The 24,561-nt window shown below is 35.8% G+C and overlaps 1 protein-coding gene across 1 annotated transcript; it reads left to right on the forward strand.

The window, feature by feature from the left end:
• Window positions 1-7,464: 7,464 nt before the first annotated feature.
• On the forward strand, window positions 7,465-22,687 carry LOC121427715 (28S rRNA (cytosine-C(5))-methyltransferase-like). Its single transcript, XM_041624245.1, has 7 exons — window positions 7,465-7,652; window positions 14,465-14,587; window positions 15,426-15,600; window positions 16,823-16,970; window positions 19,119-19,266; window positions 20,550-20,665; window positions 21,166-22,687. The coding sequence occupies exons 1-7, from the start codon at window positions 7,545-7,547 to the stop codon at window positions 22,160-22,162; spliced, it is 1,815 nt and encodes a 604-aa protein (XP_041480179.1). The 5' UTR covers window positions 7,465-7,544; the 3' UTR covers window positions 22,163-22,687.
• The last annotated feature ends 1,874 nt before the right edge of the window (window positions 22,688-24,561 follow it).

Here is a 24,561-nt window from a genome sequence, read left to right on the forward strand (position 1 = left end):
CAAAAAAGGGGGAAAGAACCAAAAAGGAAGGAAAAGAAAAGAGAAAAAAGAAAAGGAGGAAGACGAATGAATAAAATAAGATGAGAGGAAGACTTGGACAAAATATTTTATGTCACTATATAAAATTTTCGCTCGCGCTTCGCGCTCGCATTGCCTGTTAAGTGATCCACATATCTTGTTCAACACGGAGCTTAAATATCAAGTTTGGAAGTCAGTATACAAAACACATTTCTCCTTGGAAATCGAACTTTCATTAATTTTTGTGATTTACATATTGATTTTTAAAAAGTGCTCTGTAAAAATGTCAGTTTTATGGTCTGAATATTAACATTTTCCAATTGCATAAAGTTTTCAAAATATCCCTTTTCAGGTCTGATTGTCAAAATGCATCAGCTAGCGCTGCTATGCTTGCATTTTTGATTGGCGGATTATGTATGTCTCAATATTGATTGTATAACAAACTACTTAAAATCCCCTTTTCATGACAGTTTATCAAAAATTTCGGCTCGCGATTTGCGCTCGCATTAATGGTTAAAAATATATCAACTAATTAATGATGCATCCTATTCATAAATAAAAAGGTGCTTGAAATGTTCAGTGTTCAGGCCATAATATCATCAGATTCAGCGCCCTCATTATGCATTAATACTAAGATATCAATTTAATAATTAAATTGTCACTTTTGTTTTATCTCGCGCTTAGCAAGATGAACAGGAAGATAATAGTCATCACATTCATATGATAACATGTCCTCAGGATGTCAAGGTCCTATGTCTCAAAATTAAAGTAATAATGAAACATATCAGCTCTTTATCAAGTGCGATTTATATCCACCTTACAAGTTTCCTACAAAGTGTTTGAAATATCAGATCGGAATATCAAATATTTTAAGTTCGCGCTTCGCGCTCGCTTTTATTTTCATGATAAAAGATTGTTTAGAATGCCTAGATTCTAGGTCTGAATCTGAAACAGGCGCCCGCATTTTCATTCAGTTATCCAGTTTCAGATAAAAAATTCTGCTCGCCCTTTGTGCTCGTATTATTAATGTCGGAAGATCCCCTTTCTCATCCCTTTCATGATTTACAAAACATGAATAGAGTATCCCGTTCAAGGTCGAAATCTCGATTTAGGTGTAATTCTAACCAAATCAGCAAAGTATGACTCTAGCATGACTATGGTGATATATATATCTTAATGGATTCCTAAAATATAGTCCTTAAAATGTCCTTGTTTGGGGTCAATATATACAAAATTTTCAGCTCGCGCTTCGCGCTCGCATTTTTGTTTAGCGAGACAGATACGTATCATGACTACAAAAAACTTGCTTATAACTTCCCTTTTTCGGTCTGAATATCAAAAGTTTTCAGCTCGCGCTTTGCGCTCGCATTATTTAACCAGTGAAATACATATCCGTTTAATGGCACTGCATGTCCGTAAAATGTCTCTATCATTTCAGTTTACCTGGCAACAGAGCGCGCTTCGCGCGCTCACTATGTGACTCGAAATTTTTGCTGGTGCCCCCAATGCCGTGACCCACGGTACGCCACTGTTAACATCCAACAATCTAACTTGAATTCATTATGTCTTGCACGCTTGTAAAGATAAAACAATCATTTTGGATTTTCAAATGCATTCTATTGGGGTTCTATGTGGCCATTTTCAATGCACACCAAATTGAATGAAAAGGAAACGGGTCAACTAGGCTTTATTGCTGCATTCAAGTCTTCCGCTAATTAAGTGTATTTTCGAGGCATGTCTTTCTGCAAAAGACAAGAAAAAGCTGCGACGTTATTAAAATCAGTCTAAAATATTTTTTTTGGTTGTTTAATCAATCCTTGATCTATTGGCATTAGCCTTGGATGAATATTATCATTGTCTTATACTTTGATAGGGCCTACAAATGAGGGATAACAAATTGATTGATCAGAATAAAAAATATATGTACATGATTAGCTCTGATAATGCAAGTAAGATTTCTTTTTTTCACATTTTTTTTAAATATTGGAGCTCCCTTTGTACTCAATCTGCCATTGGAGTGAAGTGGGACAAGTCAAGTGGCAGCTGGGACATTTTAACCCATTTCTCCCAACCAGTCTCAAAAATCAAATTTGAAATTAAATTATAATTTTATAAACGCATTTATCATTAAATATTCATCATCAAATGATTGAGGCGGGATATGTCTATTATAGTTAGGCAGTGGCGTAACTACGGGGGGGCATGGGGGGCACGTGCCCCCCCCAATCGGCTGGCCAAAAAAAAAAAAAAAACGGGGAAAAGGAGAAAAAGAGGGAAAAAGGAAGAGAAACGTAGTGGGGGAAAGAAGAAATTGTTGTTTATCATAGTGTTATATTATATTATATAACATAAGAAGCATTTTTTCACAACTTTATGAAACATTATTTGCTTAATTGTGTCTTCATTGTTCCTGGTGCTCGCATAGACCTTTAACGAGATATATAAACCTGCTGTACTAAAGCCTCCCGTTTTCAAATCAATATACAACAAAATAATATATTTCCTCGCAATTAGAGTTATTATTGTTTTAAGTAGTGATATATTCTTATTTTTCATGACTACTGAAAGTTATTGCCCTATTTTAAGGTCTTAATATAAAACATTTCTGTCCGTGCTAACGTTCGCATTAGTGGATTGGTGAGATTTTTGCTCTTCATTAACTCCTAAAATCAGTCCTTAAAATGTAAATTTTTCTGATCTGAATATCAAAAAATTTTAACTCGCGCTTGGTTAGTGAAATACGTGGGGTCTTAGTGAATTCCTACAAACAAGCCTTGGAATGCCCCTCTTCATGTCTGAATTTCCTAGATTTTCAGCTCGCGCTTCGCGCTCGCAGTATTTCATTAGTGAGATGCGTATAATAATCATGATTACAATGACTTCAAAAAGTGCTCCATGTGTTTAGATGTAATTCTAACAAAATCAGCAAGCGATTGGCACTCGCGTTAGATGACTATGATGCATTCATTCATTCAAAAAATGGTTTATTTAGATAAAAAACTTTCATCACAGCACAGAGCCGAATTACAAAAAGTTTTTACAATATAAAAGATTGAAATCATAAGGAATAAACAGAGTGTGGCATACAACAAAAAAAGTGATACAATAAAAAACAAATATGGTACACAAAGAGAAACTTATAGGAAAAAATGTGTTCAATATGACGTTAGCATCAATTACAAAAATCACAGAACTAAAACAAAAAATACAAATTCATAGATGAGACATACAAATTATGCAAACAAAGTACCAGATCATATACAATTAAGGTATAAATTAAATACATGAGTACACAAGAGATGACGGATAAGGAGAAAAAATAGGCAGAATAACAAGAGTGAGGAGAAAAGGGACAGAAGATAAAAAAACGAAGCAGCAATTAAATAAGGCGGATGAAAAAAACAAAACAAAAACAAACAAGAACAATAGCATAGTAAACGAGATGGAGTAATTGGTCAATAGTGAAAACAACTTAATTTGGAATACAGCGTAAATATATAACGAAACAAAAGAATAACAAGAGAGAACGGTAGCGAGGCTACTATAAAAAAAAACTGTTTAAGTTATAGATAATTCGATTTCAACATAGTCATGATAGTAAACTGTGAAGATAAAAAACAATGAAATTTGTCTGTATTGTACCAGATTGCATTGTTAAACAAAAAAAAAAAAAATAAAATGGAGTGCATAACGTTTGTGTTGAAAAAAAAGAGAATGGAGAAAAGCGAAAAAGGAGAAAGCATTGAGAAAAAAAACTGAAACGTGAAGAGAAGGACTGTGATAATGAGAAGGAAAAGGAATAAACAGGCAGAGACCAAAGGTGAAAAGAAAGAAGCAAGGGTAAAAGAAAAGGGAAGGAGATACTGAAAAGAATCAAATGATGAAGAAGGAAAAAAAATGGATGAGGAAAGAAAGGGAAGAAGTAGTAGAAACAGAATGAGGGGAAGGATGGAGAAATAGAAAAGGTAATAAAGAGTCAAAGGGAAAAGTGAGACACGAAACCACAAGCATTTGAGGGATTGACAAGTCCAAAGAGCAGGTAGGAAGGAACAAGTAGCATACTTACTATTCACTTATTCTGGTTATTGTTAAGTATACGAATGAGATACGGTATTGCACTATTTTGCATTCGTTTAGTTTTGCATTTTGGCTCAGGGATTAGGGGTTTGCGTCTCAAGAATCTTGGATTATCTGGAGGGAAAAACGATTCAAATTGGTCTGTATTGAGTAGAGTTTTCTTAAAGAAATTCAAACTCGAATCTTCCCTTCTATCAGAGAGTGATTGAAGCTTCAATTCCACCAAGACATTATCGTAAGTAGAGTAGCGTGTGCCCATAACTACCCTTAAAGCCCTTTTCTGAACTCTTTCTAACCTTTTCTGCTGCTCTTTGGTGAGTCCCCTGTTCCATACAGGAGCTGCATATTCCAACACGGGTCTAATATAGCACCTATATATTGTCAACAAATCATCTTGGGGAAGACCATGGCGTTTCAATAATCTAAGCATGTGAATTTTGCTGTTTGATCTCTTTATGATATCATTTGTGTTTTGGTCCCATTTTAAGTTGTTTTGGATAATGACTCCTAGAATTGAGATATGTATACTCTGACTTAATGGATTCGTAACTATAGTCCTTAAAATATCCATGTTTGTGGTCAATATATACAAAAATTTCAGCTCGCGCTTCGCGCTCGCATCATTTGGTTAGTCAAATACGTAGGGTCTTAGAGAATTCCTACAAACAACCCTTAGAATGCCCCTCTTCAGGTCTATATTTCCTAAATTTTCAGCTCGCGCTTTTGCGCTTGCAGTATTTGATTAGTAAGATGCGTATGATAATCATGATTACATGACTACAAAAGGTGCTTCATGACTGTGTTTAGATGTAATTCTAACAAAATCAGCAAAGGATGGCAATAGCATTAGATGACTATGGTGAGATAATTATACTCTTAATGGATTCTAAAATATAATCCTTAAAATTTCCTTGTTTAGGGTCAATATATACAAAAAAAGTATCATGATTACAAAACAATTCGCTTATAATGTCAATTTTTAGCCGTCAATATCAAAAATTTTCAGCTCGCGCTTCGCGCTCGCATTATTTAATCAGTGAGATACATATCCGTTTGATGGCACTGCATGTCCTTAAAATATCTCTATTAGGTCAGTATACCTGACAACTGAGCGCGCTTCGCGCGCTCCCTAAGTGACCCGAATTTTTGCTGGTGCCCCCCCCCAATGCCGCGACCCACGGTACGCCACTGTAGTTAGGGCATAATAGGTCTTTAGAATTAATCTGTAGCTTAAATGGCAATAAATGTACAAAACTGGGAAAAAATGTAGGTTTAAATTAAACTTTCTTGAAGGATCGTTGTGTAGCTCTTGACACAGATATGATGGTTGCTTGGTAAGACCTATTGCAGGATATAAACTGATTGCTTCTCTACTTTTACAAATTTATGCTCTATTATTATACTTTTTTCTGTTTTACGAAGTAAGAATGCCCTATAAAATTGTACTTGATTTGTATTGCTTCATATTACTTTGTATTATGTTTTGTAGGGAAATGAAATAAAGAATTGAATCGAATTGAATATAGAAGAGGTGTCCCACTTCTCCAACGTCCCTATTACCCCTGCTCTCCCCTATAGAATTCGATTCATATTTTTGCACAAAAAGAGTATACGGTTTTGCGGCTCCTTTAAACATCTTGCTCAGTAGGCCTTTGTAAATGAGATAGACTTGATATCGCAACTGACATTTTTTTTTACCATATAACAGACAATGAAATACGTTAGTGTTTGGTACCGCAAAATTGTAAAATAACCTTAAAAACGGACATAATGAAGCTTGTCGACATTGCAAGCATTTCAATCAAGCGGGGCATTAGCTAAGCGATCTGCGTTGTTGTATAATCAAACACGGAATTGTGTCTTTCGAGGAAAGACACATTTTTTTAAATGAAAATGATAATCAAAACGGAAAGTTACAGAAAACCTGGCATGAATATCTAAATGTCATAGTTACAGCTTTTTTCGTTACCCATAAACTTGATTGATTTTCTTGATCACTAATATTAATTTATGATTTCTTATTGCTACTATACATCATATTACAAGAAATGACGTCATACATTACGTCTTGCTCATATGACGTCCCAAAATAGCTAATAGTGCGCCGCTTGATTTTTTCATTTGAATATGCTTCGCCTATTTTGATTAACATATTATATTGTGATGTAGAAATAACGTTTTATTATTTATCATGATCTATGGTTTTTTAGCCTAATGCGTCTCCATGACAATACGCCTAGTTACACAAGTATGGAAAAGCTGTACTTTTGTCATTCCCTTAATAAAGACGGTATCGTCTAAACTTTGTGGACTTCAATATGGATTAAAGCATAAACTGCATGGTTTCAAACTTGTTTCTCTCTCCCCCTCCCCCTTCTCTCTCTTTCTATCTATTTATGTGCATTGCTTCTTACATCTGAGAGGCAATAGCCCTAGGAAGATTTTGATATAATAGGTCAAATGCAAATGTACTATAAGTAGTATATGTTCTCATTCTTTTATTGTTCCCTCATTCAATCTCATGTCTTTGCATGGGGCAGTTGAGTTCTTGCAAAAATTGCTTTTTGACACCAAAATCACCAACATGCAGCGTTTTATCTCAGAGATACCATAATATTATATAACCTATGTGAAAAGGTCATTGACCTTTGACCTTGAACTTTATGGATTAATGTGCACTCCGGGTACTTATTTTTATTTTCCTGTAAGAAACTCTGCATTTTGACACCAAGATCACCAACCTGTACCTTATTATCTCAGAGATACCATTATACCGTATATGGTATATAATGTAAAAAAGGTCATTGACCTTTGAAAGGTTTTGACCTTGAATTTCATTGGTGAATGAGCACTGAATGTACTTGATTTGATTTTATTTGATCTTCTTGTAAGAATCCGTGCATTTTGACACCAAGATCATCAACCTGCGCCTTTTCATCTCAGAGATACCATTATATCGTGTATGTATAATGTAAAAAAAGGTCAATGACCTTTGAAAGGCTTTGACCTTGAAAGTTTTCGTTTAATGTGCATTCTGGGTACTTAATTTAATTTTATTTGATATTGTGGTAAGAATTTGTGCATTTTGACACCATTATCACCAACCTGCGCCTTTCCATCTCAGATATATATACCGGCACCATTCCAATACCAGTATACAGTCTATATATGAAAAGGTCATTGACCTTTGACCTTGAAAAAAGCACTTTCCCCAAACCGTATTCCTCCTAAGTTTTTTTTTGGTAAATGTTGACACCCATATCTACTCAAATCAGTCAAAAAAACATTTCCAATAATTTTATTCCAGATGGTTACTAATTACGGGATGATACCGAATATTCCTTATGATTTCTATGGAGTGCCGCTGGTGGAGAAACAATCCACACGTGCAGTGCACGAGAAGAACCTGGCCTGCTGGAGCAGAACTGGACCTAAATATTCACAGAATCATGAGTCTCGTTAAAGTAGATATCTATGATGAGGCATCTGCTGTTATCAGTAAAGCCAAGTCAAAGGAAAAGTCAATCAAATCACTGGTGTACGAAAGTAATTCGAAGGTAGGCCTAATTACATTTCTTTTTATATAAATGGTCCCACACGCGTAATTAGATGTGGGGGCGGCTCGGTGCATCTGCACTGCAGCTGCAGTTCACTCATTCTATGAACCACTTGTTCACTGCTACCACCCTGCCTGTGGGGAATCTACAGATAGGACTATGGTATGCCGATGTTGCACAGAGCACACACCTTAAAATATCACTTTTGTGACCAAAATTACTAATTTCCATACAGTTGCAATTTATTTTTCATTAGTAACTTGGGAATAATTTTTGTATTCACCAGAGCGCTCAAAAACTTGAATTTGGGGCATATTTTTGTGTACGCCCTCTTTTGGTGAAAAGTAATATGGCAAGAAAATTTTCATTTTTTATCTCTATTTTTAATTAAGGAAAAAATGATTTAAAGAATCAAATTTAAATAAGAGCCAAGTTGTAGGAAAAATAGGTGTAATGAAAACTGTCAGTGTAAAAAAATCAAGCATTTGCCCCAAAGAAAAAGAGAAAATAAGCCAAACATTGCCACCCTTATTTTGCCACACAAGGATATATAACTGAGAACAAGGTTATATTATAACCTTGTTCATTGAATGAGTGCTAAGAACAGATGAACAAGGTCATGGCACTCATTCAATGAACAAGGTTATGATCACTTGTTCACTGCTACCACCCTGCCTGTGGGGAATCAAATTAGGTAAGCGATGAATTCCAATTACCGGAGTTAGAAATGAATATTCATTATGAATGACGTATTCTGTTGAATCCCGGGGGTGTTGAATTTCGGGAATTGAAGAGTCATAGCAGTGTCATAGCGCGCGTAATTTGATAGCATTGTAGAGACGTACAAACTATTATGTGGTGCCAAAGAAAACTCGTTTGGAGAACGGTGTAGAGAACTTATTGGCTACCAGACTTATTTTAATTTGTCTTCTTGATCTCGGTAGGTAGGTAAAATATTTTAATCTGGGTATACCCTTGAGCTGAGGGTCAAGTTTGAGAGATAGGCCTAAATAGCAGCTAGACTTAGCTGGCTAGCTAGACCTACTTAGTAGGCTACTGAGCCAGAACTAGTCTTAGCCTTAGGTATCAGAGCCTGAGCTGAGGTAGCTACCTAGACGGTATTCTAGTGAGCTACCTCAGCTCAGGCTCTGATACCCAAGGCTAAGACTAGTTCTGGCTCAGTAGCCTACTAAGTATGTCTGGAAGGGGTAGAATACCTGAACAAGAACCAGACAGGATAGTTTTAGAGTCACACAATAACATTAAAAGGCTTTATTCTACAGATAACTCATAACCAAGACCATAGCTTTAGCAGCTTTCCCAAAAGTCGCACTCCTCTCCCTTACATGTATCAAGCAGTCCTCTGTAATATATATGAAAGCTTCTAGTGCAAACAATACTGTGTATGCCTGTAAACCCTTACAGGTCTAGCTAGCCAGCTAAGTCTAGCTGCTATTTAGGCCTATCTCTCAAACTTGACCCTCAGCTCAAGGGTATACCCAGATTAAAATATTTTACCTACCTACCGAGATCAAGAAGACAAATTAAAATAAGTCTGGTAGCCAATAAGTTCTCTACACCGTTCTCCAAACGAGTTTTCTTTGGCACCACATAATAGTTTGTACGTCTCTACAACGCTATCAAATTACGCGCGCTATGACACTGCTATGACTCTTCAATTCTTCTTCTTCTTCCAGTAGTGTGCATAAACCTCCACGGAGTATCGTCGCACAACAGTTGGTTGTCTATCGGCTAATTCCCGAAATTCAACACCCCCGGGATTCAACAGAATGCGTCATTCATAATGAATATTCATTTCTAACTCCGGTAATTGGAATTCATCGCTTACCGGGAATCTACAGGTAGGACTATGGCATGCCAATGTTGTACAGAGCACACACTTTAAAAAATCATTTAAATATCACTTTTGTGACCAAAACTACTAATTTCCATACAGTTGCAATTTATTTTTCATTAGTAACTTGGGAATAATTTTTGTATTCACCAGAGCGCTCAAAAAATTGAATTTTGGGCATATTTATGTGTACGCCCTCTTCTGGTGAAAGGTAATATGGCAAGAAAATTTTCATTTTTTGATCTCTATTTTTAATTAAGAAAAAAATAATTATATGATGAATAGCTGTAATGAAAACTGTCAGTGTAAGAAAATCAAGCATTTGTTCCATGGAAAAGGAGAAAATAAGCCAAACATTGCCACCCTTATTTTGCCACACATGGAGATGTAACTGAGAACAAGGTTATATCATAACCACTCATTCAATGAACAAGGTTATGATATAACCTTGTTCTCAGTTATATCTCCATGTGTGGCAAAATAAGGGTGGTAATGTTTGGCTTATTTTCTCCTTTTCCATGGAACAAATGCTTGATTTTCTTACACTTTCAGTTTTCATTACAGCTATTCATCATATAACTTGGCTGTTATCAGGGTTATGTAAATTTAGACTAGTTCTTTACATTATTCTTTTCTGAATTAAAAATAAAGGTTGAAAAATGAAAATTTTCTTGCCATATTATTACTTTCCACCAATAGAGGGCGTACACAAAAATATGCCCAAATTCAAGTTTTTGAGCGCTCTGGTGAATACAAATATTATTCCTAGTGAATGATTTAATGATTTTTTTAAGTGTGTACTATGTACAGCATTGGCATACCATAGTCCTACCTGTAGATTCTCCACAGGCAGTATGGTAGCAGTGAACAAGTGGGTTATGGTATAACTAGCCAGGAGGCTTCTAGAGAGTAAAAATCATTTACTAACGTAAGCTTACTCTCATACGAAGCCAGGTCTTCCTGGTCATAGACCCACACGACAGAAGCCAAAACCTGAAACTTTCACCCCCGAGATTTCTACTTTCCTTCTAAAAAAAAGTAAAAGATCTAGCCCTAAATCATGTACATGGGATAAAACTTCATGTCTGATATTTCTACACTCTCATTGTTATTTTTTGAACAAGAATTCATTAAAAAAATGAGAAAAATATTGTGAAAAGACGGAAGAGACTTGCCCGATGTTTACGCCGCCATCTTGCTTCCTATTGTTCTTTGCCAACGTTACCCGAGGCATGCAAATTTTTCCTATCGAACAGCCTTGATTTATGTCGTCGGCGCATAATAGGAAATTGTACAAAAAATCAACAGCTTGTATCTCATGAAAATCAAAACCTTGTTCATTGAATGAGTGCTTATAGGTAAAGTACGCCATCTTTGACAAGATGATGATGAAAGTGGATTGAACGAGCAAGAAAATAATGCTAAGCGCCTAGAATTCAGCTAGTAGTACAAGCTGCAGAACTGTAAACAAACCGGCTTCTGAATAATATTGCGCGCCCTCTTTAAGCAAAAATGGATATCAACGCTGATCAAGAGGTATCTACGTGAAGATCAAGAAAAAATTTGTTTTTTATTGAAAAAAAAACAGCAAAGAGAAGTCAACAAACGATCATATGGTTCGGTAAAACTTGGAAAGAAAGTTGTGAAAACAGAAATTATGCACTTACCACGATTATATGGATGAAGGTCTATCGTGTGGCAGTATCCTGACATCGAGGCACAGACTGGAACCTCAAAGAAATGAAAAGTTCTGACGTGATACCTCTCTTTATTCTTTCAAATTTCATAACAAAGTGGCCTATCGAGACTGGGGTAGGAGAGAACTTTTTGTTTTTTAGAGGTGCCAGTCTGGATCTGGATGTAATACAGTGCAGGACCATTAGGTATAATGCACCGGGTCTGTGCTTCGAAGTCAGGATACCCGCCACATGATAGACCTTCATCCATACAATTGTGGTAAGTGCATGATTTCTGTTTTCAAAATTTTCTTTCCAACAAGTTATTGTGACCACAATCTGCCCTAGTCCCTTGAGTATGAGTAAATGCACGGTGAGCTCCTGGGCTCTCCCCCACGAAGCGGGCGGGAGCTCCCTGGATTACATGGGGACAAACTTGAGACACACTAACTGACATTTGGGCGTGGCAAGAAACTTGCAATCAATTGCAAATGCAACTTCAAGTCTATTTCCAGTCACAAAATTAACCATATCATATGTCTTACAAATAATTGTAAATTTGTGATTGATAAGTGAACTGCTCCTTGAGACAAGAAGTTTAATATGATTTGCTACACCTAAAATTGTTGAATTGATAGTAAAATTCCAACAGAAAATTTGCAATTGATTGCAGATCCCATTCCAAAATCTCATCCACCTTGCATCAATAATTTACGTCCTATAGCTTTAACTTCACATTTTGCTAAGCTCACCGAATCTTTTATGGCTCAATTATATTGCATTGAATTGATGAAGTCATTTGTCAGTTTGTGTAACCTTGTATCTTGTAAATACTTCTGCCAGACCTCTGACGGAGATATCGACACTACATGGAGCTTGGCCGAGTCACTCCTTCAGGAACTTGTGCATGCAATGCTGAGAACTTTCCTTGAACTTCCTCATAGCTATCCATCTCGTAGGAATTCTCTTGAATAATTGTTGTTTCTGGGGATTATTTCCACGAATTGTTTTAATTCCGTGTTAACTTAATGATTCTGTGGTTGTCTTTATTTCTGTAGTTGCTTTTATTTCTGTAGTTACCTAGAGTTTTCTTATTTTTTAAAAATTGCTTTATTTGCGAGATTATCTATTTCTTAACGATGACATTTATTTGTGAAATATAATGCTATTTGAAATAGCAATAGTATTTCGATTACAAAGTTTTTTTTTCTGAATGAGTCTTTTGTTTCTAAAATCTTTTGTCTATTTTATTTTTGAGTTGTCTTTTATTCCCAATCATATCAATTTCTGGTTAAATACTTTTATTTCTAACTTATTCATCTGAAGTAATGCATTCATTCCTGAATTTTACATTTATGAGATACTGCTTTTATATAATTTAAGTTAATATATTTCTAAGAAATGCCAATTTTTTTTCTGAGACTGCATGTATTTCTGAGATACTACATTCATTTCTGAGAGTTTCTTTATTTTTGAGATTTTTAATTTTGGCCCTTTTGGTTGCCCATTTTTACTCGATATCAATGAGGAAATTACATAATGTGAAATGGAGAAAAACACATTTCAAGCGTGATATATGAATGTTCTCTTCAGTTTCTAGAGACTGCTTTGTTAATATAGTGATCAATGAAAAGAATTCAACTAGTAAAATGCATAAAAAAGGAAAAGAATGAAAATAAACCCTTATAAGCAATAGAAGGAATCATTTTTTTTTCTTTTTAACCCTTCCACAGGGTTCCTTTATTGAAATCACTATAATACATATTTTCAAACAATACATAATTGAATGATTAACACAGTATATGACACACAGGTTAAATATGTACAATACAATATTCCATGAAATTGTCGTAATATTTGTATAAAAAACGAAAAATCAAAATGCAAATGAAAGAAAAAAATTCATACAAGATATATACCCACACACACACACACACACATATATATATATATGTGCGTGCGTGTGTGTGTTTTAGAATGTTATCTGAGAGATTCAATGTAATAAAATGAAAGATGACCACCTTTTTATGAATTTCTTCTCTTTCAGATTTGTTTTATATATATACTTTTCCATACTATAATAAGATTTTATTTCAGACAAAATATGGTCGAAAACTGGAAGACAGTGTTTGCATTTTGCTGCAAAAATTTGTTTTCTAACGATTATAAAAATACAATTAAGAGCTCCATTATTGTTTCCGTAAAAACCGAATAATTTATTCTGATTTAAAATTTTGATGTGCAAATTGTTACGAGAAAACCAGATTTCGAGTTGAGACCATATTTCGTTTGTGTGGGCACAAAAACAAAAAATATGCATAATAGTTTCTTAATTATTATTACAAAAAGTGCATAAGTTATCTGTAACTAATTTAAATCGTAACAAAGCATCTTTCATATAAATAATTCTATTCACTATTTTGAACTGAAACCACCTCATGTTGACATCTGCAGTAGAATAAAAGGGTAATTGATAGTAAAACCTCCATATAGTTTTGTCAAAGTCAAACGTCTGTTTCCATTTTATGAGACTTTTGCAATCTTTCAACTTATACTTCAAAAAAATATTGTAAATGTGAGCACAACCTTTTTTAACTTTTATTATCAAAAGCAGTTCTTCTGGAATAATAGGTTCCATAGCTTTTGGTATTACATGTTTATTGAAACTGTATCTAATGGCGTTGCATAGGCCATAATATTGAAGAAAATTTACTTGTATATTGTATTTGCGTTGAAAATCAAAATATGAGAGAAATTTTCCATCTGTTCCTAAAATATCATTAACAAAACGCACCCCATTAACACACCAAGACCTGAAAAATATTACATTATCATTCATATTAATTTTTGGATTATTCCAAAGGGCTTGACATGCAATGTCATGACTAAAATAAAAGGAATCATGACTAAAATGTTGAGTGAGTTGGTTTTCAGTCCTATTAAAATATGTTTCGCTATTTAAAAAAAAGTTTAGGTTAATTTCCATGAAACAAGGCATCTGACTGATCACTAAAAAAAGTCAGGTATTTATCCACTAGATCAAGAGAAAATAGGAAAGTATTGGATTTGTTGTTTTTACTATATATACGATTAAAAGTCATTCATGTTTGTATCATGATTTGGTCAAATAAATAATAATAGTTCACATCATTTCATAACTCATAGCTTTGAGGTTTTTCCTTACAGTAACACTGTTTTTCCTTACACATTACACATAATGTTTACTCTTTTCCATCATCAAAATTTTATTAATGCTCAATATGAAATTGTTCTTTCTTCAGAATATCCGGCAGTTGTTTGCCCTGGTGTGCGAGTCTCTGAAGTATGCAACTATCATTGATCAAATCATGGAGAATGTGGCATTTCTACAGAAGGTTCCATGGATGGATCGAAACTTAGCGCTTGTAAGTTCTTTTTCGGGTTGACCGTTGTGTGCCTCTACTCTTATCCTTCAGTCAATTATGTTGGGACTAAATGAAATAGCCATTACTCTGATATAGTTCAATGTGGCGTTGCAGGATGACAATGAATATCAAGACTTAAATTTATCCAAGACAAGGATGCCCTTTTGACTAGCCTCAATTTCAATTTCTTTGGCCTTAGAAATTGATGTGATTAAAAATGTTGCCTCGTCCTTGAACTAGCAAATTTAAATATTTATCTTCATTTGCACATTAAAAAAGGGACATCACATAAAGTTAAAAATAAAGAAAAATGAAAAAAATAACACAAAATATGGTAGGAGTGCAAATAGGTGGTGGTCCCACAGTCAGATAAAATCTGTGAGATGTTTGTTAAGGGAAACTGAAACCCAAAGAGAGAAGATTTCATCCTAGACATAATGAGCAAAATGAGAGGATCAATAAAAAAAATAGTCCCACCAAACCTACAAAATTAAATAAGAGAGCTACTGATGCCTAAAGAGCCCTGCTAGAGCTCCATGGGGATCCCCAAACTGGCAAACACACCCTGAAACGGCAGATCCTGCGGACAACCCCCATCCGCTCTGCCCACAAATTCACTGGCCCTCCCCTCTTCCTATCATTAAGGCCTGCAATATTAAGTTATTTTGGTATTGATTATTTTCTTTAAAACTTTAAGGAATTCTAACTTTCAAATTATTCTGAAAAAAACCCAATATGGTTTGTAATTTATAAAAAAAGGAGACATTGTTGAAAAAAATGCCCGCATTTTTAATTTTAACCATGAGTTTATCCCATCTCCCCTAAATTGAAATATCAGGTACTCTTGTATGATTTCCTGTTCGGGAAGAAGCTAGCTGGTGCTTGTTCAGGCAAGTATAGGAAAGCTGTGGTGAAACAGAAGAAAGAACTCAAGGCAGAGTTACAGAAGTTGAAGGAGGAGAAAGGTGCAACCCGCTCATCTGATCTCTTGCCTAGTCAAGTTAAAGATGAAGGTAATAATCCCATGTACATGGCAATCTGATCATGTTCCTATCCAAGGGAGGGGGGGGGGGGTGTCTTATCAGCTCCACTTGATTTGATTTGACAAAAAAAAGGACAGTATGGATGGTAAAATGAGTGGAAGCTGGAGAGAGATTGAGTTGGAATTGAAAGATAATAATAACGGTTGTGCGCTATATGCAAAAGTATCACAGCGCTTACAATTGTCAGAAATAAAATACAAATATAAATGTTAAGTAACAAGATATATATACATTGAATTGCATCAATTATTGGTGTTCTCAACTGATGAGGCCTGGTGTCCTCTTGCTTGCCGCTTCGTTCACCAACAGTCTAAGGGACAAGCCCGGTCAGCACATCATTCACAGAAGCTCTAGTATAGCACTTGAGGCCACCAGGCCCCAGATGGGTTAGCTAAGTCAAACCAAACAGTGATAGCAAAAATCGTCAAAACAAGTACACGTTGAATGAATGAAAATAGAAAGCTAGATATTTGGAAAAAGATACGACTTGATGATATGAGAAGGAGATGAGAAAGGAGGGGAATCTGTTTTGAGATAAGGCAACGTTCTAAAAGGACTGTAAACGAAATGGTATATGATGTCTTGGAGCAGAATTAGTATATGAGTTAAGAAGTCTCAGCAGGGATGATGATGAGTTAATAAGTCTTAGACATTCTGAGAATCAAGATGATTTTCTTGCTTTTAAGACAAATCACTTACCAATTTAATAGATTCATGAAAAAAAGATCCACACCCACCTTTAAACTCAATCAGTGGGAAGGAGGTTGTTGTTTAAACTCTATGGCCCGTATTCTGAAGTTGGGTTTAACTTAGACCTCGTTCTAACTCTGTGCTAAAGATATGGGGAGCCAAAAATTAAAAAATTCTGTTTATATTGTATATTTCGTATGTTAACTATTTTTATTCCTTTTGCTTTCAAAATGAAGAAAAATACTTAAGTTATCATTCCCAGACAATTCCGAACAATTTGAGCGTCAAATTTATGAGTTAATAAATTAGATTTGTACGGATAAGGTTTTGTGCCCCAATTGGCTCTCCATACTTAAACCATGGTTTAATTTAAACCCTGGCCCAGAATACGGGCCTATAACACTAGATTGCTGCTAAACATGTATAGGGACTAAGATATGCAAAATGCTTAGACTGTCTTTTTAAATTATTGGATTTTATCTATTCTTATCTCTGTTCTCAGTTTCGATCCCAAGATATGTACGTGTGAATCTTTTGAAGACCAGCGTGGACAATGTCATTGCAGCTTTCCTCAAGGCAGGTTATACCTGTGTAATGACCAGAGAAGAAGCGAAAGAAGAAAGACAAAATGCTACTCCTCAGTATATCAGGTACCCTTAATATTTCAAAAACAAAATAAATCAAATTTTTTCTTTGAAGGTTAGTTCAGTTTTGCCAGTAGTAAATCCTTGCATGTTTTACTTCTTTCAAAGTATTTGGTCTCCTATTGAGCACAAATCGCCACTTGGATTGAATCTAAGGGAATTCCGCAGTCATCCTGTTAAAAAAAATGCCAGTCCCCTCCTAGCCTTTTGTCGAGGCCCTGGCGGCTGCTTCCCGAGTGAAGCGAATTAGACCTGGTGCGAGCCAGGGCCTCTTGACATCTGAGCTGAATTATATATTCATGAGGAACATCTTCCTAATGAATATACATGAGCAATATTACCGGTCACCTAGTAAACCAATGAAATGTCAAAGCTGTTTCGTCCGGGGTTCCGAATACTATAGTCGTCCACTATTCTGCAGGGGATTCATTTAATTGCGGGACACTAAAGGGGATATAACCAGCAAAATGCTTCAAGTAGTGGTACTATACTACTACTACTACTAGTACTGGCCGTAACAGACCCATCACCACCCCGAAACTTCCCGGGAGATACTGGTCAGCCGCTGGTCAGACTCGAGTCAAGGGGATTTAAGGGAATTAAACTCCACTCCATCATTCCCTCACACTGCACCGCGGAGATCGATAATCGACGCATAGTGGAATCGCATGAAAACTTACATTTTTTCCATATCCTGTGGGTAGATTTACAAAAACATCTCATCCTTTCAGTGAAGATTTAATTTCATTGGCTTGCTAATCCTTTTATCGGTCAATATTCAGCATTTTAGAGGCATATTCAATGCTCTTTGATATTTCGTCGTCACTCTTCGCCAAGAATCCACCGGTCGCTATTCAAGATGAGCTCATGAATATTCAATATGACGTCATAGCAGCCCGCACTGTCATTGGATGATTTTTCACTGACCAGTTTTTGGTTGGTGAAATGGTAAAGACGCTAAAAAAACAAAAAAAGTCGGTGAAATTCGGCTCAGATATCAAGAGGCCCTGTCTCGCGGTGCTCTGCTTCACTTTATCCCTTGCTTCGCCTTGTTCGTGATTGTTTACTGACTGAAAGGGCAGCAAGAGAAATTGTTGAGTCCATGGGTTATGCAAATTTCCTGTATAATTTACTGCGTATCGGGCACGTGTATAAAACATGTCCAATGCTGATGCCCGCTTTTGTCACAGTGCGCCAAATTGACGCCTGTTACCATGGTTAGATACGCTATTTTAGTCATGAGTCCACTGTTTGAAGAGTGGACTTATGAATAAAAACAGCAGACTCATAAATAAAATAGTGTTGATAACCACGGCAAAAGGCGTCAACTTGGCGCATTACGACAAAAGCGCACATTAGGATTATAATTTTTTGTACACTCGCCTGATACGCGCTAAATTAAGCGTAATTTTTAAAGGAAATCTGCATAAACCGTGGACTCAACCGTGGGTTTTCAAAACCACCACCTAACCTCTAAAGCTAAAAATCCCCTTTATCCTTGTCATATCATTACTCTGAACCAAACAGTCTATTACAACCCTAACTCCAATCCTATGCCCTTTGAGATGTTAAAGGGGAAGTTCACCCTGAAGAAAACATTCTTGTAAAAATAGCAGAAAAAATAGTAAAAAATATTGGTGAAGGTTTGAGGAAAATCCGTTAAAGAGTAAGAAAGTTATTAGAGTTCAAAGTTTTGGATTTGTGACGTCATAAACGAGCAGCTGTCCCATGTGTTATGTAATATAAAATGCATAAATTTCAAATTTTGTATGGTTCCTGATGACTTAAATTTGTTTTCTTTTCATGATCGGGTGTGAAACGATTTGTCTATTGATATACAAAAGTTACAGTGAAAACTATTTTCAATTTTCTGAGAAAATGACATTTCATTGATTTTTTACCATTCGCTATGTAGGAATGCTGCTCGCATATGACGTCACAAATCAAATAATTGAAATTCTAATAACTTTTTAATTATTTGATGAATTTTTCTCAAACCTTCGGCAATATTTTTCATTAATTTTTCTGCTATTTTTACCATAAACTTTTTGTCAGGGTGAACTTCCCCTTTAAGACAGGAACAAATGTGATAGGAATATATGTTATGTCACCATGAACATGATCCCCTTTTACCTACCACCTTTCTGCCTACAGTAACCTGTGTGTAGATGTGAGTCAGAGCCTCGGAGAGTATGAGTTTGCTGTTGATCTTCATATTGATGACGTATTAGTGTTTACTTCAAGGACTGACTTTCACAATCATCCTCTGTATCTTGATGGAAGCATTATCCTCATGGACAAGGTGATTTTTCTGTTCTATTTTACTTTAATGTTGTTTTTTGGGATTTCTTGTTCTGCAGGGAGGGGCCTTTTTTTCTACATTTATTGTTTTTAATTGTTTTCATTATCATCTTCATCACCACCACCACCATCATGACAATCATCATCCCCATCATCACCATCATCATCATCATCGATATCATCATCATTATCATCATCACCATCATCATCATCATCATCATCATCATCTTCATCATTATCATCATCTTCATCATTATCATCATCATCATCTTCATCATTATTGTCATCATCATCACCATCATCATCTATATCTTAATCATCATCACAAGCACAGTCATCTTATCGTCATTGGCATCATCGTAATCATCATTGTCATCATCGTCATCATCATCATCAACATCATCGTCAACATCATCATAATCATTATCACCATTAATCAGCATAGGATAATCATCATCATTGTAATTATCATTATTATTTCCTTATACCCTTAGAGTTTTTTTTAATGGGTATATTAGCCCTAAATAGACGGGGGGGAGCTGATTTATTATCTCAGCCGTCGATTGTGTGATTGCGACAAAAATTGGCATGCATGTTAACAATGGCATTATCTACAAAACTGTAATTTCAGATTCTGCGGAAATTCTCATTGCTGATTCATGCATAAAATCAAAACTTTGCTCTAATTAACTAAATAATGCCCCTAAAATGTTATTTCGTTTGTCCACGAACTCTTTATAGGAATCTATTCATTCAAAAGAAAAATCAAAATCATCTTTATTTGTTTATGTATTTCTGTGTTTTTGGACTTTTTAATGGAAATTAAAACTTTATTTTGACCATAATCAAGATGAAATTATTTGATTTTAATCAGTAACAAGAAAAATAATGATACATTTCTGAATTTTGGCTAAAAGCACTATTTGCATTGGATTTGTACACAAATTTACGTTTTTGAGCAATTTGGGGTCTGCATTCACTGACAAAATGTTGCGTAATTTTGGAACCGCGTAACTGGGGGTCACAATTTTCATCTTAAAAGTTTTGGAGACTTGAAAGTAAAAATTCAGAGAGCAACGCCATCAAAAACTTTGTGCGTTGGATTTATGGCAAAAAAAAATGTCGAGGGGGGCTGAATCCGCCCCTCAGTCTTTTTAGGGTTAATGCACCATACTTTGGGCCATTAACCAACAAAAGATTCTTAAAATTTATTTGTCTTAATATATCTCTTTAATGCAAATAAATTGACTGAATTGTTATGTGTATTCTATTTCGGTTTGCTAGGCAAGCTGTTTTCCAGCATACATGCTATCTGCAACACCTGGATCAACTGTTATAGATGCTTGTGCAGCTCCTGGTAACAAGACTAGTCATTTGGCCAGCTTACTTGGGAATGAAGGGTAAGTATTAAGCATAATATATTTTCCTTTGTTTATGTGACTGCAACATTTAACCACCAACATGTTGCAAAAATAATTTCTCTATAAAGTTTTTTTTTGTCTTGTTAGTTTTATTGGTCAGAAAACAATGACAATTTACAAAACATGCATTGCATAATAGTGATGAAAAATTCCTCTTGATTTGCAATGACTTTGTACACAATAACATGAATTCATTTTTCTACACTTCAGACTATTTCACTTGTTTGTGGGTTCATTGGCAATATCAACAAGACGATTAATATGAATTTATCACTTGTCAGCCTATAGTCAGCTTGGCGATTTAAATTGCATGTCAGGGGATTGTTTACTGACTGAAAGGGCAGCAAGAGAAATTGTATGTGAACTTGACCCCCTTCCCCCTTCCACAGCTCTATAACAGCACCTATTGGATTGGATACACATTCTTAATTTTGACAGTAATTTAAAAAAGTATTCTTTTTATGATCTTCTTCATTCAGGAAAATCTACTCATACGACTTGGATGCTAAACGAATCGGGGTAATGGACAAACTCCTGGAGAGAGCGGGAGTGTCTATAGCCGAGACTAGACATCAGGATTTCTTGTTGACTGATCCCTGCAGTGAAGAGAACATGGAAGTAGAATACATCATAGTCGATCCCTCGTGTAGCGGGTCTGGTATGGCCACCAGGAAAGACTATTTGGTGGATGAAGACATGAGGGAGGACAAGGCAAGACTGAAATCTCTTCAGCAGCTACAGTGTCGCATCCTCAGTCATGCCCTCTCCTTTCCAAGTGTGAAGAGGGTGGTGTACTCCACCTGCTCACTGTTCAGGGAAGAGAACGAGGAAGTGGTGAAGGCTGTCCTGAAGCAGAGTGAAGGGTTCAGACTGGTACCTGCGATGGAAGGTATGTGGGATCATCGAGGATTGTCTGTTGGCGAGGAGGGAGAGGACGCTGGCATTGGACACTGCTGTATACGAGCATCACCTCGTACTGACCTGACCAATGGGTTCTTTGTAGCCCTTTTTGAACGGACAGGTAAGAGTGCGATTGTCACTCCGAAGAAACAAACCCCAGAGGAAGCCAGGAATGGACTTGATGGAACATCGTCCAAAATGAAAAAGAAGACTGTTATACGTTCTGAGGAAAGAGGTGATACTAAAGAGGATGTGATGGAGACAGATACACTGTTAGATGACCAGAGTGTGAGAAAGAAGAAGAAAAAGAAGATAAGAGCAGATGAAATGACTGATCTTAAAAGTGTCCCTATTGAAAAAGAAGATACTGCTGAACATACTGTAAAGAAACAAAAGAAGGTTAAAACTAAAGCTCAGGAAAAAGATAAGCTTAGTGTGGACAACTGTGGGAAGAGGAAAAAGAAAAGGAAAGGCAGTGAAAGTAAGTCAAATTCACTTCAGCTGGAAAGTAGTCAAGAAGATGAAGAAACTCAGCCTTCAGCAAAGAAGAAGAAGAAAAGTAAGGAAAATAAGTGAGGAAGTGGCATAATGAAGTGATAGGTACGTGTCTACCATTCTTGTTGAAAATTCCAGTTTCTTTATCCTCTTTGATATGCCATACAGGTATTAATGATAATCTTGTTTCAGTAATGTTGGTGAAAAGAACATTTCCTGAAAGGGGGGGGGGGGGGGTCACATGTTATATTTCACCATGCCCTTAGCCATCTTATATGTTATACCATGACTTATTAGGAAACTTTAATTCAGGTTTGTTTTACTGTAGTATCTGCTTCCAAAGAACAGACATTCCAAGTTTTATTTGCAAACATATTTGGGACAACAATTAGGACAAGCAGAACAGTACCGTTACTATTGAGTAAAAGGGAGGTTGGATGGGGAGATAATAATCTGGAGTGCATCTCTTCAAACGACTTGCTGGACATTTTATCCAACAAGTCCTATTTTATCTACCAGTTACTATAGTAACAATGTTTCTCAGCCAATCAAAATCAAGTAATAAACGATGACAAATGTTAATGAAACACTCTTTCAATCTGTTGGTGCTGCTGTGGCTGATTTGTCGGAGGTGCCCAACCACACAAAATGAAAGTCCAGGGGACTTTTGTCTGACAAAATGTCAAATCTGACATCTTTCCATGATTTCAATTGGCTGAGAGGTATTGCTCCTATGGAATTTGTCAGATAGATGTCTGACAAGTCCTTTCATGAAATTCTCCGCAGAATTCCTAGTACTGAGCAGAGCACTTTATGTCATTGATTAAAGGCATTTAATGTTTACATGATCATTTTTATCACATACATTAAAATGCTATAGGCATGATTAATGTATTTACTTCTTTATGAAAGTCTTGAAATAGAACAGTAAGTCTTATTAGGAAAGCGAAATGATCTTTTGCTACTAATACACTGTCATATTTCTTCTATCAAAGTAAAAGGTATTTTGAAAGATTGTAACAAAATAAGTATTGTAAAAAGTAATAAATTTGATTCTAAATTGAAATTCACGATTGTGTTCATACAACAAAAGAGAGGAGTGGATGACGGGAAAGAGAGAAAGAGAAACACTTCAGATAAATGAAGGGAAAATGATAATGGGTGTGGATGGACTATGAGGAGTTTGAGACAGGTAGAGAAGCATGCACACACAGTGAAAGCGATTGAGAAAGACAGAGTGAGAGAAAGAGGGAGAGAGAGAGAGAGATAGAAAGAAAGAGAGGGGGGGGGGTATAGTTAATATTTCAATATCACAAAATCAATTCTGCTACCATTTTGTTTTTCAATATTATCGAATTGCCCCAATTGCATAATGCAGACAAGACGGGGTATTTTAGTGGGTACCAATCTTCGATTCATACTTCGGGGAAAATTCTTGACAAAGAAGGGGAAAAAGAAGAAAATTATCTGTACTTGTACTCATCACGCTTTCGTTTCGTTCATGAAAAAAAATTGTTTGCTGTATCAACAACCTTACCTGGCTGTCAACAACCTTACCTGGGGGATTCAAAATAAAGACCAACTTTTGAGAGAAAGGGGCAAATTACGAGCACGGGGGTGCACCCACGCATACTCATTCAATTATAGCTTATAACAACCTATACCATGGGTCATGGGGTAGGTCCTCTAAATCTAGGTTTGTGACAGTCTAGATTTTTTGTATGACATTTGCGTGGCAACCAGATTTGACTGGAACTATATCATGAAGGATAAGTTATCATTAAACGGTTACTTTAAAGGCGGGGGATGGTGCATCTAATTTTATTTCACTGTTGTTTTCTTTGGAGTCCTTTCCACCCAACCCGTCCCAAGTTAAATGATTTCATCTCTTTAAACTCTTTGTTATATTGGGAAAATGCCATTTGATTGGCTCTCTTGAATGTACATATTTGGAAGGAAATATAAGCCAAAGGTTGATGATTATGTAACCGCCCATAGACCATACGATCTTATTGATAGTTGAATCGAAAAAGTATTTCTTGACATTGCACTATTTGCAGGAGGGGATCGTTTACCCATACTATTTTATTAATCTCTACGATAATGAGATTTTGTTTTGCACTAGTAATGCTTCTGCAGCAAATTTAATTTAAGTCCACCTCAGAAAAATGTTGATTTGAATCAATAGAGAAAAATCAGACAAGCACAATGCTGAAAATTTCATTAAAATCCGATGTAAAATAAGAAAGTTATGACATTTCAAAGTTTCGCTTATATTCAACAAAATAGTTATGTGAACGAGCCAGTTACATCCAAATGAGAGAGTCGATGATGTCACTCACTATTTCTTTTGTTTTTTATTGTTTGAATTATACAATATTTCCATTTTTACGAATTTGACAATTAGGACCTCCTTGCCTGAAGCACAAAATGTTAAAATAATGGAATTCCACGTGTTTAGGGAGGAATGAAACTTCATT

This window comes from Lytechinus variegatus, chromosome 14 (assembly GCF_018143015.1).
Source record: "Lytechinus variegatus isolate NC3 chromosome 14, Lvar_3.0, whole genome shotgun sequence".
NCBI lineage: Eukaryota > Metazoa > Echinodermata > Echinoidea > Temnopleuroida > Toxopneustidae > Lytechinus > Lytechinus variegatus.